Source organism: Bactrocera latifrons, unplaced genomic scaffold (assembly GCF_001853355.1).
Source record: "Bactrocera latifrons isolate USDA-ARS-PBARC rearing strain unplaced genomic scaffold, ASM185335v1 scaffold_77, whole genome shotgun sequence".
Lineage (NCBI taxonomy): Eukaryota > Metazoa > Arthropoda > Insecta > Diptera > Tephritidae > Bactrocera > Bactrocera latifrons.
In genome coordinates this window covers 329,857-349,093 of record NW_017537456.1, presented here as the reverse complement: position 1 = coordinate 349,093, position 19,237 = coordinate 329,857, and the positions used below count along the sequence as shown (strand labels likewise).

At 34.6% G+C, this 19,237-nt stretch overlaps 4 protein-coding genes across 7 annotated transcripts in view; 2 read left to right on the top strand and 2 right to left on the bottom strand.

Moving 5' to 3' along the window:
- Positions 1-299: 299 nt before the first annotated feature.
- On the bottom strand, positions 300-3,118 carry LOC108976454 (protein asunder). The gene is made up of 6 exons (XM_018945570.1): positions 2,157-3,118; positions 1,805-2,097; positions 1,290-1,748; positions 1,064-1,233; positions 662-785; positions 300-604 (listed from the first exon to the last, which is right to left on the bottom strand). Exons 1-6 carry the CDS (start codon positions 2,991-2,993, stop codon positions 391-393), a joined length of 2,097 nt encoding a protein of 698 aa, XP_018801115.1. The 5' UTR covers positions 2,994-3,118; the 3' UTR covers positions 300-390.
- A 271-nt stretch (positions 3,119-3,389) lies between these two features.
- LOC108976521 (ATPase family AAA domain-containing protein 3-A) lies at positions 3,390-6,014 on the top strand. The gene is made up of 7 exons (XM_018945694.1): positions 3,390-3,740; positions 3,936-4,090; positions 4,209-4,321; positions 4,383-4,589; positions 4,668-5,492; positions 5,557-5,755; positions 5,822-6,014. Exons 1-7 carry the CDS (start codon positions 3,533-3,535, stop codon positions 5,885-5,887), a joined length of 1,773 nt encoding a protein of 590 aa, XP_018801239.1. The 5' UTR covers positions 3,390-3,532; the 3' UTR covers positions 5,888-6,014.
- A 595-nt stretch (positions 6,015-6,609) lies between these two features.
- The window catches only part of LOC108976520 (mitochondrial glutamate carrier 1-like), a 17,198-nt gene continuing 4,570 nt past the window's right edge, over positions 6,610-19,237 (top strand). Inside the window, exons 1-2 of one of the 3 annotated variants that reach the window (XM_018945693.1) lie at positions 6,610-6,734; positions 13,287-13,331. In XM_018945693.1, the coding sequence (XP_018801238.1) occupies positions 13,288-13,331 (44 nt within the window). In that variant the 5' untranslated portion in view covers positions 6,610-6,734; position 13,287. Of the gene's footprint in view, positions 6,735-10,393; positions 10,613-11,278; positions 11,332-13,286; positions 13,332-19,237 lie in introns of those variants that run through there. The other 2 variants (XM_018945692.1, XM_018945691.1) reach the window with 2 other exon arrangements.
- LOC108976519 (putative leucine-rich repeat-containing protein DDB_G0290503) lies at positions 7,248-10,067 on the bottom strand. 2 transcript variants are annotated; one of them, XM_018945690.1, is made up of 5 exons: positions 9,755-10,066; positions 9,362-9,690; positions 9,044-9,289; positions 7,933-8,758; positions 7,248-7,874 (listed from the first exon to the last, which is right to left on the bottom strand). In XM_018945690.1, exons 1-5 carry the CDS (start codon positions 9,933-9,935, stop codon positions 7,816-7,818), a joined length of 1,641 nt encoding a protein of 546 aa, XP_018801235.1. In that variant the 5' UTR covers positions 9,936-10,066; the 3' UTR covers positions 7,248-7,815. The 2 variants fall into 2 exon arrangements, with proteins under 2 accessions (XP_018801235.1, XP_018801234.1); XM_018945689.1 differs by having other exon boundaries at positions 7,933-9,289; positions 9,755-10,067.

Below are 19,237 nucleotides of genomic sequence, written 5' to 3'. Positions count from 1 at the left end.
AGTCGTGCAGCTGTCAAAATAGGTCCGTCCTTAAGAACGTGTGTATTTTAATATTTGACAGATGTCGTTTGCAGTCTGTCGCGAGCATTGTATTCCACACATGAAGGTAACAGTTGTAGTATTTAGACATTCGATCATTCTTTTATAACTAGCTTTCTTAATTTCGAAATTAATTAACCTGTTTTGAGTTTAGTTCAGTTTCAGTTTGCAACCCATTTTTATTTGTATGCATTTATGCAGGATTTTATTATACATATATTTATACTTATGCATATCCATATTTATATAAAACAGTTAAATTTTCAAATATGTTATTGTTATAAGTCAACTCTTTTATTTATACATTTTTTATATCAAACTTTGCTTATTACTGATTAAATATTGTTGAGTTTAATTTCGAGAACCCAATTCTGATTTAATGACCAAGTTTTCGTCCTTAACAGCAGTTGTGGTGGAAGTTGTAGAGCTAGCATCCTTCTCTTTATTTCCAAAGTCTGGGTATAATTTCGCCACTTGTCCGGCGGGTGTACAAAGACGACCTGAAAAATCAACTCGTTTCGCAGACTGACTACGTTCGGTGCTAGTGACAATGTCCAAAAGGGATCTGTAAAGTCAAAAGTAATATAGAAAATAATAGTAATTCATTCCTAACATCTCATACCGTTGTCCGCCACTGAGAGCACGTTTGTGGGCTTTATGTACTCCGATGTTACTACTACTGCTGTCCATTGAATGCGGAGGCGACATGGGGGAATCACGCATTACAGCTTTAGTAGTTGAGTCGCCTTCAATACAAATTATATTAATTACATTAGTGTGATAACCTACTTTTCATTAATCTAAATAATTATTATTTCATTTATTTACTATGGTACTGAAAGCATTCATTCTTAAAAAAATATCTTAGTACGAAACAGAACTATTATCCTTAACTGTGCTATTATAATTATAATTTTTGCAACATTTTTTAAATGTAAAATACACTAGTTTAGCAAAAGAATGTTATAGCAATAATATATTTTTTATTTATGTTCGATAATAAAAAAAAAAACGTTTTACTTACGGCTTCCGTCGTTTTCTGTTTTAACTGTAGCATCTCCACAGGCAGCACGCACATTTTGCACGCTCTCTAAAATTACTTTGTGATGTGGGGTTGTTGCATAGGCACGTATTAACAGTTCTAATTCGGCACATAACAACTTGTATTGATCACTCTTTTTTGATCCTTTTAACCTAAAAAAACTTATTTTTTAATTCTATATTTTTATTTTTGTTAATTAAAAACTAACCGTCCAACACCCATATTTGGGAATGGTAGAGGTTCCCCTCTTGACGCAGCAGTGTAAAGCTCGAAAATATATTGCTGACATTGCGCCTCATCAGCTTTATCCATATCTTCTTTGCTAATTTTGCGTAAAAAAAATGGCACCCAGTTAAGGTTTCGCTGTAGGTTAAATATCAAACTGGAATTAAGTGTCAGTGGAAAATAGCGTGAGCGTCGTTGAAGTCGGTCGCGGGCTTTACTCAGGTTTTCCTCAGTCTTCGGCTTCACTTTGAGTGGTACAAAGCGATGGGCTTTAATAAAGGATGCAAAATCAGATATACGATAATCGGTTACACGTCCACCTGGTCCTTCTGATATTGACGGTAGGTCTTCAAGACAGGAACGTGTGATTTGTAAAGCATGTATGAAGATTTCACCACCACGTGCCGAGAGTAAATGACTAGTAGTTTTTCCACCAGTTTTTCTATAACAATGTAATTCAAACGATATTCTCAATAATTGAAAAAGTATACGATATACCTTGGCATTTCAAGTAACACTGAACGACCATTTAATAAGAATGTAATGAGACAAGCGCTTGGCCGTGATGTGACATCAACAGGAGTTACACGATGTTGAGCTAAACATGGTTGCATATCGGAAGAGCCACAACCTCTAGGAGTGCACCACTTCAAAGTAACGGTTTCGTATTCAGCCCCTTCTTTACGGCTTGTTGGTAACAGGGCTTCACTGCCACATATAGAAGTATGGGCATTTCGAGCATGTAAAATTTCTACATCATAATTTGCGCTAGAATTGGCGTTTTGTTCTTCCTGCACATAAAAACATACATATTAATAATAACTAATACATATATATTATATATTCATACTTTCATGGGTATTCCAGTTACTGTAGTGCTTGCTAAGTCATAATGGCTCATAATAAGATGTGTTAATTTATTTGAAATATTAGGTGCACTTGTAGTGTGAATTTCAGTAAATACTCCTGGCGCAAATTCCATCTTGSCACGGTTTGTCACAAGTGAGTCAAGACCTTGAGGTACAACATTTATAATTACGAAATGACTGAGGTCAATGTGTAGCATTTTGCGTTGTTTAGCAGCTAATTCATTTTGCTTTTCCACGACGTTACGGAAAATATTTTCCAGGCTTAACATACTAGTGTTATCACGTGCGGAAGTTATGCATATTACACGTCCCTTATTTGGCACCACATTTGAACTTCCACCTCTTTCGCGTTCTTGTAGACGTGCAAGCTGTGCTTCTGTTGGCTCCGTTAGTGCTTCTATAGCAGCACGTAAACCATGTATCACTGAAAATTCTGACGACATCGCTTCATCTTCTGGTGGAATGCCAACTAGTGCCATGGCATTTAAAACATGAGACATATTTTGTGTAGCAAGATTCCAAGTGTTGACAATGTGTGCTGCGGTGTCACTGACAATGAAACGAACTAATTTACCCCGTGGGAATAGGTCCCATACTATACGACAGTATTCTATAGAAGACTCCACTGAGCAAGTCCATAAGCTTTTGCTAAATCGAACATCCTCTCCAAAAGAGTTAGATGCCTCATTTGATCCTTCAGGGCCACTCGGCTTGCCTTTGAGTAATTCTACGGGAATGTAATCCTCGCTTGATATCCCAAAATATTGGGTATGATCTAGTACGAAGATTGTTTTTTGGTTAAGATCATAAGCCGACATCTTTCAAATTAAAACTAATCACATTTAGAAAATCAATTAATAATAAACTATACTTCAGTCATTTCATAGCAATAGTTTTCCGCAGATCTTTTATTTTATTTACAATACAGCAAATACACGCTTTGCTATCGACAAATTGTTTTCGATTTCGATCAATCGATTGTTAAAGTCGTCAAATTTATCGAACAGTGATTGTTTTTCTTCAGTTCCTCTTCACATATTGATAATTCTTATTCGAATTTAAATTAGTGAAAATTTTGCCAAAAAAAATCAGAACTGTCCTGTATCTATTCTGTTTATTTTTTTTAATTTAGTATAGTTTTTACATAAATATTCCATCCCTAAGAAACTTTTTTGTTTAATTGAATATATCAGCTGATCATTTCTTGGCGAAGTCAAACGTGTATGAAGAAGAATTCGCCGTAATCATCACGTTTTTATAAATTGTTCTACGGAAGATTACACACAGTGAATGAGTATTTGATTCTACCACCATTTCTTTCAGTTGTATTAAAGTGAAAATATCATAATTTTTGAAAATGTCCTGGTTACTCGGAAGGAATAGAACTCAACAACCTCAAGAACAATTAAGTGTGGATGGAGCGGACCCAGAAGGTAAAACTGCCGGGAGTCGTAGCGGTGATGCTCAGCTCAGTAATGCAGAGCGAAAGGCCATGGAGGCTTATCGTTTTGATTCCTCAGCTTTGGAACGAGCTGCGGAAGCAGCACGGCAATTGGAACGTTCAAGTAAGTAACTAACCATGCATTCAGCGAAAAGATGTTCGTTCGCCGGTTGCATAACCACAAAGCGCTATAATTTCGTCATAAATATATATACATATGTAATAAATATTTGTATATACTATGTATCTAAATAATTTACTTGTTTATAATAATTTTATGAATTTGAAATTTAATAATAAACTTTGATTATTTGCATAGAACATGCCCGCGAAGCTTTGGAACTTTCCAAGATGCAGGAATCGACTAGGCAGCAAGAATACCAGTTAAAGGTCAAAGAGTACGAAGCTCACATTGAGCAAGCAAAAGTTGAGCAAAAACGAATTGACCATGAGGAGAGACGAAAAACGTTACTTGTAAGATATTTTTCTATGTATTAATTAAATACTAACAATTTTTGGGACTATTAGGAACTAATTTGTATGGTTATCAAAAGATAGTTTTTTATATACTCAACTATTTATATGCTTGCAGGAAGAAACAAAACAACAGCAGTTGCGGGCTCAATATCAGGATCAGTTGTCAAGAAAACGTTATGAAGACCAATTGGTTCAACAACAGCGAGTCCAAGAGGAAAACCTGAGAAAGTGAGTAAATGCTACTTCAGTTATAGTCAGTATTAGTTATATTTATGTTTATTACTAACAGGCAAGAGGAAAGTGTGGCGCGTCAAGAAGCCATGCGACGCCAGACCATTGAACATGAAATTGAGATGAAAGAAAAAAATCGCCTTAAATTGCTGGAACATGAAATGCGTGTTAAGGCTAAGGTGGATCGTGAAAACCGCGACATAAACTTGGAACAAATACGTCTGAAGGCCCAAGAACATCGAACAACTGTGCTTGAAGGCATACGGTAATTATTTTTAATTTTAAAATAATTTTAATAATTAATTTTAAAATTATAATAAACAATTTATAAATTAATTTTTAGCACTGCTGGAACAGTTGTTGGCGCTGGAGTTGAAGCCATGCTCACTGACTGGGACAAGGTATTGACTGCAGCTGGTGGTTTATCACTGCTCGCATTGGGTGTTTACGCTGCAAAAGGAGCAACTGGTGTGACATCACGTTACGTAGAAGCGCGCATAGGCAAACCAACATTGGTTGGTGAAACATCGCGATTTGCATTTCTTGATGCCATACAACATCCAATCAAGTATGTGCAAAAGCTGCGTTCTAAACCAGCTGACGCTTTAAAGGGTGTTATTTTAAATCCCAAACTGGAGGAACGTCTTCGTGACATTGCTATTGCAACGAAAAATACGCGCGTTAATAAGGGAATGTATCGTAACGTATTGATGCACGGTCCACCCGGTACCGGTAAGACAATGTTTGCCAAACGTTTAGCCGCCCATTCGGGTATGGATTATGCCATCATGACTGGTGGTGATGTAGCACCTATGGGTAAAGAGGGTGTCACTGCCATCCATAAAGTGTTTGACTGGTCACAAGCTAGTCGTCGCGGTTTACTACTCTTTGTGGACGAAGCTGATGCATTCTTACGCAAACGTTCATCGGAACACATATCCGAAGATTTGCGCGCTGCTTTAAACGCATTCCTTTACCGCACATCTGAGCAAAATTCCAAGTTTATGTTGGTGTTAGCTTCCAATACACCCGAACAATTCGATTATGCCATAAATGATCGTCTCGATGAGATGGTCGAATTTTCATTGCCTGGCTTAGAAGAGCGTGAACGCTTGCTACGACTGTATTTTGACAAATATGTGCTGCAGCCGGCTTCTGAAGGACACAAGTAAGTCATTAATAATAAGTCATAGTATATGAACAACATAAATAAATGTTTCAACTCATAACAGGCGCTTCAAACTGGATCAATTTGATTATGGTGCTACTTGTACGGAGATGGCGAAAATCTGTGCAGGCATGTCCGGCCGTGAAATTTCAAAGTTGGGAGTCTCTTGGCAAGCAGCGGTTTATGCTTCCGAAGACGGCCTTTTGACCGAAAAAATGGTTTTGGATCGTTGCCATGCTGCTGCCCATCAACACAAACAAAAGGTTATTTACTCTTTTTGTGTTAAAAAATTTAGATTTGTTACTGAAATTTTTACTCTTTCCAAACAGATGGCTTGGTTGTCCGAGCAAGAGCGCAGTGATCACAAATCTATTACCGGTGGAAATAGCACATAATTGCTATTAACTAGGGTAGAGAAAATTATATTTCCAAATAATGCCGGCGCTAACTTCCTTTACAAAAACGTTTAATGACGTCAATGCGTGGTATGAGTGCGGTTGATTGAGTGTACCAGCATTTAAATATGATTTTAGGTTCTCTTTTTTATTATCCATAAAATTATGAAATAAGTAGATTAACGACACCCGCTTTCCGCAAAGCTTTGAAACTGTCCAACACTGTTCAAGGGCAATTACAAAAATTTCCTTGCATTTAAATTTGTACCTGAATGTGACAACGCAGTATGTAGAGGACTTGCGGACATGTTGCTTTATGCACAACGCTTTTTATCTGAATATATATCAAGACTGTTAGAAATTTATATTAAACTTCTACTTGATGTAATTGGATGATATGTGTTATGCTTTCTGACATAAATCTCTGTTACCTTTTAATCATATTGGAGTGTTGATTTTGTTTAAAAATTAAATAAGGAAAGTTAAATATACCTATGTATGTATTTACATTACTTTAATTCTGTTGTTGTTATTACTTTATATTAGCGAAATTTTCCGAAAATCTGCAGAAGATCCTAAAGAAAAACGAGAAAAAAACTTTAACTTCGGGTGCACGAGTCCGTTCATTCTGGTAACGTAAAACCGACTGTCATGGGAATGAATATTTTATAAGTTGTGCGACGTTTCTTACTAGATGTTTGGAAACAAATTTACCTTGTTCAACATATAATAAGTGCTGTTGTTGATGGTGTAAAAGAGGTTTGGAGAACGCTGACGACTTAACTTTTCCACGCTGGATATAACTCCGAGTTTTGATTGGTATGGGTCGTGTTCCAGCAGATTAGAAGTAAGTAAGTAATATCTATAATTTCAATAGTATAAAGGAGCACCGTTTTATCCATGTGTCGTCGCATAACATATTAACTAATTTCAGATGAGTAAACATATGTAAATGTTTATAGTATAAAAAAACATTACAAATCTAGGGGAGTAARAAGAAATTTACTTAGCATATTTAATTTAACAATTAAAATGAAGATCATACAATAATAATTACAAAAAAGTACTTTCTCTTAAACGCTAAATTATATCAGTATATGTATACTACTGCTGGTTTTAAATGTTAGAAGATACTAAGAAAAAATAAAATCGATAATTTACCGCTATAATTAGTATGAATTTGTCTTAATAAACTAGACAATTTTAAATAGTTCAAACCAAATTACAAATCTAACACTGAATTAAATTTTTATCCTACATTTAATATTTAATTCAACTAAACAATAGATATTTGTTCGTAAACTGCGCTGATTTTAGCTGCCAATAATATGCATACATACATATTTATATACATAGATTGTTATGTCTATTGCAACAGTGAGCAAAATGCGATATAATTTTGACGATATGAGGGCGTAAATATGTTGAGTGTTATGCGCATGTATACAAGCAGGCAAGTTTATTTCATAATAAGCAAAACGTACGTTGGGAGCACCATAGGTGAGAACAGACTCAAATGTTACAGAACCCTTTAAATACTATCACAGAAAACCGTGAAAACAGATCAGTTATTGAAACGTGACTTAAATTTAAAGGACTACTAAGGTCTACATATACATATTTATATATATAGTTAGTAGATACTAAATTCACTTTAGAATTTTACGGATTTTCGAAACTTTTTCGTAATTTATAATGGATTATCTTTACTGGGTATTTTGAAGAATCCTGATAAGAGATACTATTTAAATAGCTGCATTTCCTTGCATTTCAACTGGGGCTGGTGTGTATGTGTGTTAATGTGCGCTTAATGAGATGTGTGCTATTCTCTTGGATCGTGTTTTTTTTTGCTATTCGAATGTTAATGTGCACAGTGCAAATGCCGTTTATTATAAATACTTATTTCTTAAACTACTAGTTTTTCTTGTCTAATTTCTAATTGCTTGTTCGCCTTGTTGTCGCGCTCCCGGATTAGAATAATCATCTTCTGTAAATGCAAATGTTTAAAAGTGTGTAAATTTTTTGTATTTTATTGAGTTAATTACCATCTTCATCTTCTTCATTGTTTTCTTCCAATCGTAACTCATCGGGAAATTCCTTTCCTTGATCGCCTGCAACCTCATTGTTTAAATTATTGGTATCCAGCAAGTTGTGATTTTTAACCGCTATATCTCCAGCATCTACCGCGCCCACAAGCCCCTCGTCATCATCATTGTCATCGCCTTGGGGTTTGTCCTCAACGTTGCCAGCCGGTTCATTTTTAACACCACCATCAAAGAAGTTATTCTCTTCGTTGGCTGGCAAATTGAAATTTTGATCGTTTATGAACTCATTATCTTTGATTTCATGTGCACCGGAATCTTCGTTGGCTGCATTCGCGGCCGCAATAACATTTTCTTTATTTGAGGCCTTCGGTTCCATTTCATTAATTGCATTTGCATATCTATTATTTTTTGCACCATCATTTCCGTGCTTTTGCACCTCTTCTGCCGCATTTACATCTGCCTCTTTCGCAAGATCGGCCTTCAGGTTAGCATTGTCTTCCTTCAAAAGTTCCTCGAAATTGGCCGGTATAGGCGCTACATTCTCTGGTAATTTACGTGGGTTTGGTGGCATTGGTAGAGGCGGAAAGGCGCTACTAGTAGTCGATGTATTGTTTATCTCTTTAATTGGAGCATTTACTTCGAGTACATGTTGTTCGGATTTTGACGCTTCAGTAGTTGCTGCCTTTCGAGGTGCACTTAATGGTAAAATTAATTTGTTGTTAGCCGATGCATCTGATTGGTTCGATGGTGGCTGTCGTAGTTGATTCAATACTTTGCCATCACTCTCACCTCCATCTGCAACTTTTTCGATTGGTTTTGGTAAAATCTGAAAATTTTCAACAGAATTTAGTATTAAGCTGCGATTACTACGTGAAAGATAAGGCAAAAAACCGCCAGCACCGTCTAACCCAACACCACCAGCAACAATATCGCTACCGGCTTTTAAAATTACATTTTCATTATCATTCTCTTTATGCTCAACATTAGTTGCGTTAGAATTTGAATCTATAGTTTTGTTAGTGGGTGAAATAGTTTGATTCGTATTTGTCGAAGCAACTTCTTCCGTTTTGTTAGTTAGTTTAATATCGATGTGATATAAGCCGGCACTCACTGGCACTTGTTCATTAAAGGACTTCTCAATGCGCGTTCGCGGGCTTGTGTTGCGTAATGTATTTGGCGGATTCAAAGGTTTTTCGTTGTTACTTTTGGTCTCAGGTTTATAGTCACAATGCTGCTCATATTGGGCGATTATGTTTTCCAAGTTTATAACTTTGCTTTGTAACTCTGTCTTTTTGCTAGACGCGTTGAGCAAAATTTCAAGACGTACTTTTTCGGCAACAATGGAATTATATTTTTCCTACAATTTTTAAAAATGATGATGTAGAAATATTAGATTTTAAAAAAATATAAGTGTAAGATTTCAACTCACTCTCCACAATGTAATCTCCCCATTGAGTACATTTTTCTCTTTATCCACCTCTGAACGCACAGATTGTAATTTCTTTTCCAAAGCATTGGTACTTTCCATTAGTTCTTTCTTGCTTTTCTGGCATTCGGTAACCAGCTCATTATGTTCACTTTTCAATAACTTATGGGCCTGTTGTAACTTATCATAGCGTAAGTGTATATCCATTTGTTCATTTGTTCGCAATATAGTCAGTTCTTTCAGTTTCTGTTCCAAATTATGTCGAGATTCCATTTGTTCATTTCGCTCCTGTTCCAACGTTTTTTGTTGATTGTATTTTTGTTCCACCATATCTATAATTAAGTATAATATATTTARACATTTGCAACAAAAACAAATTTTTTTCCTTTCACATACTTTGAAGTTGTTCATTTAGTTGTTCCTGTTGCCTTTCGCAACGTAAGCGTTGCTCGCGTGTCTCATCCAATTGTTGTTGAGAACTGTGAAAAATCGCCACCATACAAAGCATCGCAGTCAGTACAGCTAAGCACACAAAAAACCGGCAACGTCCTGTGCGAGCAAATCTTGTGCCAGTCATAATTCTGGAGGCGGTTCTTATCTAATGGACTTTTGTTAACAATTTTTCCAAATATTTTGGAAGAACTACAGCTGAATTTTATTTTTCAGGTCTCCTAAATAGGAGAAACAAATATACGTAAAATAATATTGCCACATTGATATTGGAGAATTACAGAATAATGCCACATCTGTCTCATTATTTCAAGTAAGTAGAATAAAATCGAAGTTTCTTATCAATCCCACTCAATTAGTAAAATTCATATGTATCAATTTATCTCAATATTCGCATTAGTTAAAAAGAATTGTTAATATTCTCAATCTTTTTAGTTGGTTGACTGTTCTCAGGTACAAGAAACTTTCCTATAAGGTGGTAGCTTTTATCGTGTGGCATTCCGATAAGAAAATTAGTCTGATAAGCAAATGTCAAAAAGGTATATAATATACTTGTCAAAAACATCTGTACAGTTTTGCACAGAATCCAATACGTGCGGTTGTTGGTCTGCGGGTGGAAATTCGAGTCAAGATTTAAGGAAATTTGCATTTAATGTTCAGCTACGAAAAGTTATAAATATACAAAATTTACGACACAAAGTGACACCTGTCTCTAATTTATACGCGAAAAGCTAATAATTGTGCCGTAAAGTATTTTGATTACCCCCACTTCTTATACATAAGTAAACAACAAATATCAGTAATGTAAGTAGCCTACAGGGCAGTTTTAGTTCAAAATCAACTTTCGGAAATATCTCCTTTGAAAAATCAATGCCTTTAGATTACCTACGGTACCGGTAACTTATGTAAGCGCTTAACTAGCTATGGCTTTTGACTACTATAGGTCACCTATATGGGTATATCCATTGTACACGCAGGTCTACTTGCGAATTTAGTGCTTGATAGGTTATTTCTTAATTTTCGGCAATAATTTTTTACACTTTTTTAATATCAAATTAATCTATCTAGCTTTAATAAAGTAGTTTCTAACAATTCATCTCCTAAGTTTTAAGCTACATACATATAAGGCTAAAAAAACTGTTTAGACGAATGCCGGGGAAAAATAAAGCAGAACTTTACGAAATTATGGATTACTTATAAAGTTAAGTTCAGGATATCAACTTCAGTTATGTCATTTTAGTCTGTCACGAAATGGTAATGATCTTCTTGCTTTGAGCAATGGTATCCATAAATCGTAAATTGGACTATTACACAAGTAATTCTTGGACGTAGCCAGTTTTTGACATCAACTGCATAAATATAATTTACCAAAACGATTTTATATTGAAGGTATGCCTTCTTTTTTTATTGTTAAAACGTAATTTTTATTTCCGGATCGGTAACATCAAAAAACCTTTAACACCTCAAGTCCAACTCCGAATATGCATGGTCGTTATTTTAATAAACGTGGTAGTTAAAAGCAAGTACGTAATGGTATCATAATTTTGTATCTTCAGAAACATTAATAGATTTTGATAAAAACTAACTGTTTTTCATTCGTACACTGGCTGAGTAACATATCCTCTCATACATATGTATAACTTATATAACAAATAAGCACGTGAAATTAAAAACAAAAGATATGACTTACATAATATCTGCAAATATCCCATACGAATCCATTGGGATCCTTTTCCTTTTTCGTGATCCTTTTATATTTCGTGATTGGCAACCCTACTTTTACAATCTGGCAAATTAAAACTTTCTGCTGTTTACACTTACTTAAAATGTTGAGTTCGGCCAAAAAATTAAATTAAACCGTGAACATTTTCACGGTATTTTTTTTCAACTTTCGAGGTGAATTAACGTGGCAACAGTGCATTCGATTCACTTAATTCACCTTTTAGCGATGAATTCTATCGGGGTAGATCACTCAAAAACTAATCTCGTGAGGTTTTTCAAAATCAGTTCTTGCTCCAAAAACTATTGATACTGTGCGCAAACTGATATTGTAAGATCGTCATATAACCTATCGCGGATTGAGACAACCATCGCATGGAATTGGTGGACTATTTAATATATTCCACACAATTTGTTGATCGCTCAAAAAAGGCTCTTGGCGATTGGTCGAGAGAAATGTAAAATAATACGATAACGATGCTTCGAAACATGTCTATGACAACGTGAGAGATGATGAATCATGAATTTATACGAAATGTCCCCAGATCAACGCAGAATAGTAAATACTTTGTTTGCCAGGTGTTTAGCAAGAAACCAATCACGGAAGATGGATCACTTTTCACCACGACAATGCGAGATCTCACACATCGCCTGAAGCAACAGCATTTTTTAGCACTTGAATGAATGAATAGTGCTGAGGAATGCACTGCGACCTTTGGTCTATTGTGCCCTATCCTTGCCCACACTGACTCGCCTAGACCCAGCCTATCAATGAAGTCCAGTAGACTACTCGGCGCTCGGAAACAACACTCCAAGGGCCTTAGATCTGCGTCTACAGACTGCCGTGCAGTCGATCAACAGATGCTCCGGAGTTTCAGGCTGCCTATCGCAGAAACGGCCTATTTAGCTTGCAGTGGCCAGTGTACCATGCGACTAACAGCCTGAGTTTGCTTCTGGGGAGGTTTATTATTATTTTAAACCTTTTCAGGTTGTAACCTCCCATTACCAGCTTGGCGTGTCTCACACCATGACTTTGTAGCCAGTGCTGGTTTCTTTCCGCAAGGCTATTCAGCCTCTCCCTACACCCCTGCACTAGCAGCGACAGGCACAGGCAAGCCGCTGTAGCGATGTTTGCGAGGCTACTGAGGCCCAGGATACCGCCCCGTATGTGATTTAGCACTTAAAACATCGATTTGATGAGTAATCTTGACTTGGCACCAAATGACATCTTTTTATATCCGTTCACAAAAATAACTAAACTAAGAGGTTAATMTTTTTCGACACCTGAAGAGGCGTTAAGATCGCATGTTTCGGAGATACCTCAATAAAAGTGGCCAAAGCGCTTTGAGAATTGGAACAAACGGATGTGAAAGTGTATAAATTTAAATTTTCGATGATTTCGAATTCGAATAGGGTTTGTTCTCTAACCTCGAAATATAAAAGTCAACCTATGCACACACAACTTGTCTTATCGAATTTGTGCTAGTGTAGTCATTAACAAATAGAACTAGCAAATAATAAATAAAAGCCCATTATACTTGATAAATACAAAGATAATAATACATACTTGTTAGTTACGGCCAATGAACTCTGAATCTACAAATATATTATTTAGTTATGTAATCGGTATATAACCGTTTATTTGAAATTCGACAATTAAAAGCATTATTGGCTCAATTGATAAGAGTAATATTTACATGTATTTAGTTACAYAAAGCATGTCATACTAAAATTCGATTTTTTTTTTATCTAATTACAGAATGTCTCAACAAGCATTGCCACAACCGCAACAACAGCAATTTGCGTAAGTTATTTTTTGTGATCAATTAGAATCCATTGGCGTCTCAATGAATTTTAATCAAATACTGATATATTTGCACCATGAAATACCTATAAACAATTATAACTCTTCACTCTATGCTATCATAGAGTTGATGAATGTTGGGTTGACAACAATTTAGCACACTGTTAAAAAATTAAAAGAACGTGTGGACAAATTTACGCGGTCGGTTAGTAAAAATTCAGTTCGCTGTTCGCTCAATGATGAATTCTTGGAATTTGCCCAAATCAGTTATTCTGCCGGAAAATATCACGTATGTGTTTGAAAGTTAGGACATGTTCATCCTGTCACATAAGAAATAGGCGTCCTTAGTTATTTTGTACATCGATAAGATTTCACAAGATTTCCCAGAAACAGGTTGCTTTAAGAAGTGATCAAAATACATCTATAGGCGATGCGTTTCACAAGATGTGTATAACAAGAATCAATTATGGTTTTAAATTATTTTTGACTGGCCAAATCATCAAATTAAACACTATGCGCCATATATGTATACCCAAATTTCGATGAAAAAACGATTTTCAACAAATTTTTCTATAATAAAGTTAGACAAATGTACATATGTACATACCATATAAACTATAACCCACTTAATGTGTATTTAAGTTTAGATTAAAGGTTTGTTTGAAAATAAAATATATACATATTCTGGTAAACAATTCGAACATGAGACATTGACAAAAATTACAATACAAATATACCTGTTAAACCACTCACACATACATACATATTTGCATGTATTCAAATATTTTATTAATATAATATATGCATGAGCACACGCCCATCTGTATATTTTTAATAAAATGTATGCAAGAGAATTTTTTAGCCAAAATCTAGTGTGTCTATGCATGTCAAAGAAATTCATTTAAGATGCAGGACGTATTTATATGAAATCGTGAGACCTAATTTGTGAGATATATTTTTCATACAACACATTATATAATATTAGGCACACGCATAAGTATCTGAGGCTCTGTCTGCCGTTTTAATTTGCATACATATACTATATATTTATAAATATTAATAATAGTCCCTTGCTGTTCTTTCTTGTCCACTCATCGTTTGTTAAGGTGCTTGTTTTTATTTAAATGAGAGCAGAAATACTTACATATCTAGTTGTATACAGATTTATATATGTATGTATATGTACTTACATTTGGGAAAATGCGAGGATTATTTATTCTATTTGTTGTTCGCAAAAAACTGACACCAGTCAAGGTTGAAAATATTTAATATATGTATGCACCCATATTAACACTAGAACTACCGATGTTAAATATGTATATACCTAGTTTTACCGCACACGTGAAATTGACGGATTTTTGATTATGGCTTTCATAGTAACTTTTGAGTTAGTTTAGGTAAATGAAAGAATACAATTTAGCAATAACAATATTTAATATAATAATTCATTAATTATTTATAAAAAAACAAAAACAGTTTCTATTTGAATGAGGCACCTATTTTAAATATGCATGTTATATTAGTTGAACACTTGCCACAAACATATTTGTTGCATGCAACGCTCTATTTTTATTGCGTATATCGAATTTGGCAAGATTTGCGTTCATAAGCACTTTTTTGAGGTTTCTGAAGTACAATCCATTTTAGGATGTAATGAACGTATAAGTATATATATATGTATTGATGTCCATCATTGCATAGATGATATATAAAATATTATACCGTCATTTTGATGGGTCTTGGTATAAATAGGTATAGGTCATACTGATTATGGAAATTAAAGTCGGTGAGTGGAAATTGAATAGTAATAATTAACTGTTCTTATATTTTATTAAAAGTCGTAATAAAACTCTGGAACACTTATATAAATAATAATCAAATTTTTAAGCATGTAATTTGAAAACCGTCAAAATGACGGTCTTGGTAGTTCTAGTGTTAAGAATACTGTAATATACATATGTCAAACGATGCAATGAATGAGCATATCGTCACCTGAAATACAAAATAACGTAACATCAAAAAATTCGAAATTGAGTGACTTATTGACTATGATTCACTACTTCAAATTGCATACACATATTACATATGTCCAATATTTTCAGGTTCTGCTCTCAGATATAAACCAGTTTTAACCAATATTAAAMATTTTTTTCACTCATGTTCCATTTTATGTCGTGTTTAATTCATGCCACTGTAAATTTCCGAAAATGTTGTTACGTTATTTTGCATTTTAGGTGACGATATGTAGATGTACATCCATATATATGTACATATGTAGTATATGCAAACCTTTGACGACTAATAAAAATGTATACATACATATATACATATGTATTAATTTTATTTGTACATATTTATTTATATTATGCGATTATAGTAATTGCACATTTCGGTTGGGTTCCAAATGGCTTCAATTGCTAATTCTTCATTAAAGCAAAAAGAAGTTAACTTGGTTACACCCTTCACARACAAAAAAGTTGCCATACAAGAATTCTTTTTAATCGGTCTGTTTGCAGATCCGATCTATATTTTTCTGAGTTTGTATGGGTTGCCTTGGGCAATATTTCATGCCAAATTTCGTGAAGAAAATTTGTCAAATGGAAAACTTTTCCATACCGGAACTTAATTTGATGTATCAGTTTATACAGTAGGTATATTTTGTAATGATCAAAACTGACATTTTGTTGGAAAATTGTATTGCATATACATATGTATGTATAGACAATAATCAATCTTTTTCGTAAAGATATCTCGACAAACAAAAAAGTTTTTCGTACAAAAACTTCATGATGATCGGTCAATTTGTTTGGCAAGCATATACAATAGTGGTCTTATATAGATTCCGACAAAAAAGCAGCTACTTAGGTAAAATAACGTGTAAAAAATTTCAGATTGCCGACAGAGACACCAAAACGTGTATGTATATACAGACGGACATCACTAAATACATTCAGTTTGTCATACTGACGTTTCCCTTTGTGTGTAATCTACTTGCCAAACTAAATGCACACTATCCAGTGTATAAAATATAAGCACCATCATCGAGTGCTCTATATTATGCAGATAACAGTTGTTTACTTCAATGTCTGTTTGTTCCTCAGAGTTTGTTTGTGTGTACATATCCAATAAACAATTAAAATGTGCGAAAATCTATTTTTGCGAGCGTTAACTAAAAGAGAACTTAATAGGTTTTCGGTTCAAAATATGTATTTGTTTATGCATTTTCTATTTGATTTTATAATTTATGTACATCTGCTAAACTTGGCCGGATGCTTTTTATATACGTATTTATTGTTTAACTATAGCTCAAATTATAACACCGCCATGATATGTACCATAATAATATACTTATGTACATATGTATATGCACTAATACAATTGTAAAAATAAATAATTAAATTATTTTAATTTTCAAGCTTTCAAAATATCAATATTTGCTAGCGATAAGCATTTGGTACTAATTTGTTGGAAATAACCGGCAATAAAAAGATAAGTAAAAAGCTAAGTTCGTGCGTTGCGAAGTACATATTAGAAAGATATTAGTTTTTTTCCAGATCATTTCTAACCCAACCGAATCCGAATCATTTCTAACCCAACCAATCGCGTAAGGCTTGTATTTGTCACCTGAATTCTTAAAAATTCTAAAGAGCATAAAGTTTATCCTTTCGTGGCGCCGTGTAAGACAGCGTATACCTCAAATACTGGCATTGAAATTGTCTTATGAAAATAAGAATATGTAAAAATATGTACATACATACATATGACGAAAAAACTTGGTTCCTGTCATTTTATTCTAAAATTTCCAGCAARCAGTTCATTATAGTACTTAGTATGTCAGTCTTACTATTTTTTCCTCAGATGAGTGGTCGAATAAAATATTTACTGCATAGTATAAAATTTTGTAAAAATGGTCCAAAGAAAAGATTAACGACAGATTTTTGTATGTATGTGGCTCAGGATAGATTATTCGGTAACTAACTTAGCCTGCTATTAAGTTTTATGTTATGCTCGTAATCTATTTATTTTTATTTATTTAACGCAAATCGGCACTATACATCAAATAACAATTAAAATTCTAAATAAGACATCAGGCTTAAACATATAAAATTAGGAATTAAACAAATAACCTAGCTCGTATGCTAGTATTTTAATAAAACTGTTTTAACGAACTTTCTGAGGTTCTGTAGAGATCCGTTGAAGAAGTTGACGTCACGKTGCAGAGAGTTTACCAATCTACAGATTCTTTCCTTTGTGCCATTGATTACATAGTTTTTTTCGATCTGCAAGTTTTCAGGATCCTCATCTGTCTAAGGTTAAGCTCATTTGAGGACATCAATTAATCCATTGAAGATTTTGAAGAAGAAGATGAGGTCTGCTACCTGCCGTCGAGATTTCAGGTCTTTTATTTTCAGGATTCTTCGGACGTCTTCTCTTGAATTGATATCATTTCTGTGTCTGTTATGAAAAGCAGCGCTTTGCAGAACTTGTGCTGGATTCTCTATRCTACGTTGACCTTTGAGTYCGTGAATGGGGACCAGATCACTGTTCCATATTCTAGAATGGGTAGCACTAATGCTGAGAACAGGCAGGTTAATTAACAATTGTTCTCAAATTCCCTACACATACGATTAATCAACCCTCGTATTTTGTATGCCTGCGAAGTAATTTTTTCGATATGTTTCTCTCTGATGTCTTCACTTTCCGTGAGTCTTTGGTTATACAAAGTGTAAGTTAAAGGTACCGGGTGAAGGACATCACTGCGCATTTTTTCACATTCGGAACAAGTTTATTTACCTTACACCAGTTATACAGCTCAATAATATCGTTTTGTAAGACGTGTATATAAAGAACGGTGCAAATTCCACGAAAAATTTTTAAATCGTCAGCGTATAATAAGTACTCAGACTGAAGTTTCTTCCCAACGTCATTCACAAATATGTTGATGTGACATCATACTCATCTGAAATGTGTCCGTCGATGCTTACTTGCAATCTTCTGTCTGTTAGGTACGATCTGATCCACTGTAGCYATTCACTCCATATTTTTTTAGYTTCTCCATAAGAATCTCATGGTCCACTTTGTCGAATGCCTTGCTAAAGTCCGTATATATTCAATGAACTGGAATATCACTGTTCATGACTTTGAAGATGTAGTTTACATACATAGGTATATACATAMATTTGTTGTAGCGGATGTGCCACCAACAAATCCGTGCTGTTTAGGAGAAATGATATTTCTGAATGTTGATATCAACTGATACATACAGGTCTATAWTTGGTGACGTCAGATCTTGGACCGTTTTTGTGGATGGGACTGATGAACGACGATTACTACGCCGATGGAAAGGTTCCGTRATGAAAAGACTTGCTGAATATATGTGTGATAGGTTCACAGAGCCCGGCAGACCATCAGGTCCTGCTCCTTTTTTTGGATCCACGGCCATCAGCTGCTTAAAAATTTCATTGAAGTTAGCATTGAATTCATTTAGCTTCATGATCAACTCCGCTGGGTTCATTGTATAAATGTCTGAAATAAGATGCGAAGATATCACTAATCCCCGTACCCGAATGAGCGGTTAGATCATTCAATGTCATGGTAGCTGGGATTCCCATGTCGGTACCCTTTTTATTCTTGACAAACCTACAGAATTCATTTTTGTCTGAAGAGACTAGATTTTYCACTTAATGTCTGACTTGTAGAATTATGCATGTAATTTCTTGTATTCGAGTCTCAGTTAGCTAAAACATCTATAATTTGACTTAGTTTTATTTCTCTTATATCTGGTATGCGAAGTTAATTTTATTTATAAGTTCTTTAGAGAACCAGCAGGGAAATTTACTTGGTTTCCTCGAATATACAGGGACAAACTGAGAAATACCTTCTTGTACTTTATTATAAAACCAATT

Bases quoted from the DNA above. Each gene is read 5' to 3' on its own strand.
- LOC108976519 (XM_018945689.1), bottom strand. From the start codon at position 9,935: ATGACTGGCACAAGATTTGCTCGCACAGGACGTTGCCGGTTTTTTGTG. The intron at 9,691-9,754 runs GTATGTGAAAGG...ACTTAATTATAG, and splicing joins ACTAAATGAACAACTTCAAA to ATATGGTGGAACAAAAATAC. The intron at 9,290-9,361 runs GTGAGTTGAAAT...TAAAAATTGTAG, and splicing joins GGGAGATTACATTGTGGAGA to GAAAAATATAATTCCATTGT.
- LOC108976521 (XM_018945694.1), top strand. From the start codon at position 3,533: ATGTCCTGGTTACTCGGAAGGAATAGAACTCAACAACCTCAAGAACAA. The intron at 4,091-4,208 runs GTAAGATATTTT...ATATGCTTGCAG, and splicing joins AGAGACGAAAAACGTTACTT to GAAGAAACAAAACAACAGCA. The intron at 5,756-5,821 runs GTTATTTACTCT...CTTTCCAAACAG, and splicing joins CCCATCAACACAAACAAAAG to ATGGCTTGGTTGTCCGAGCA.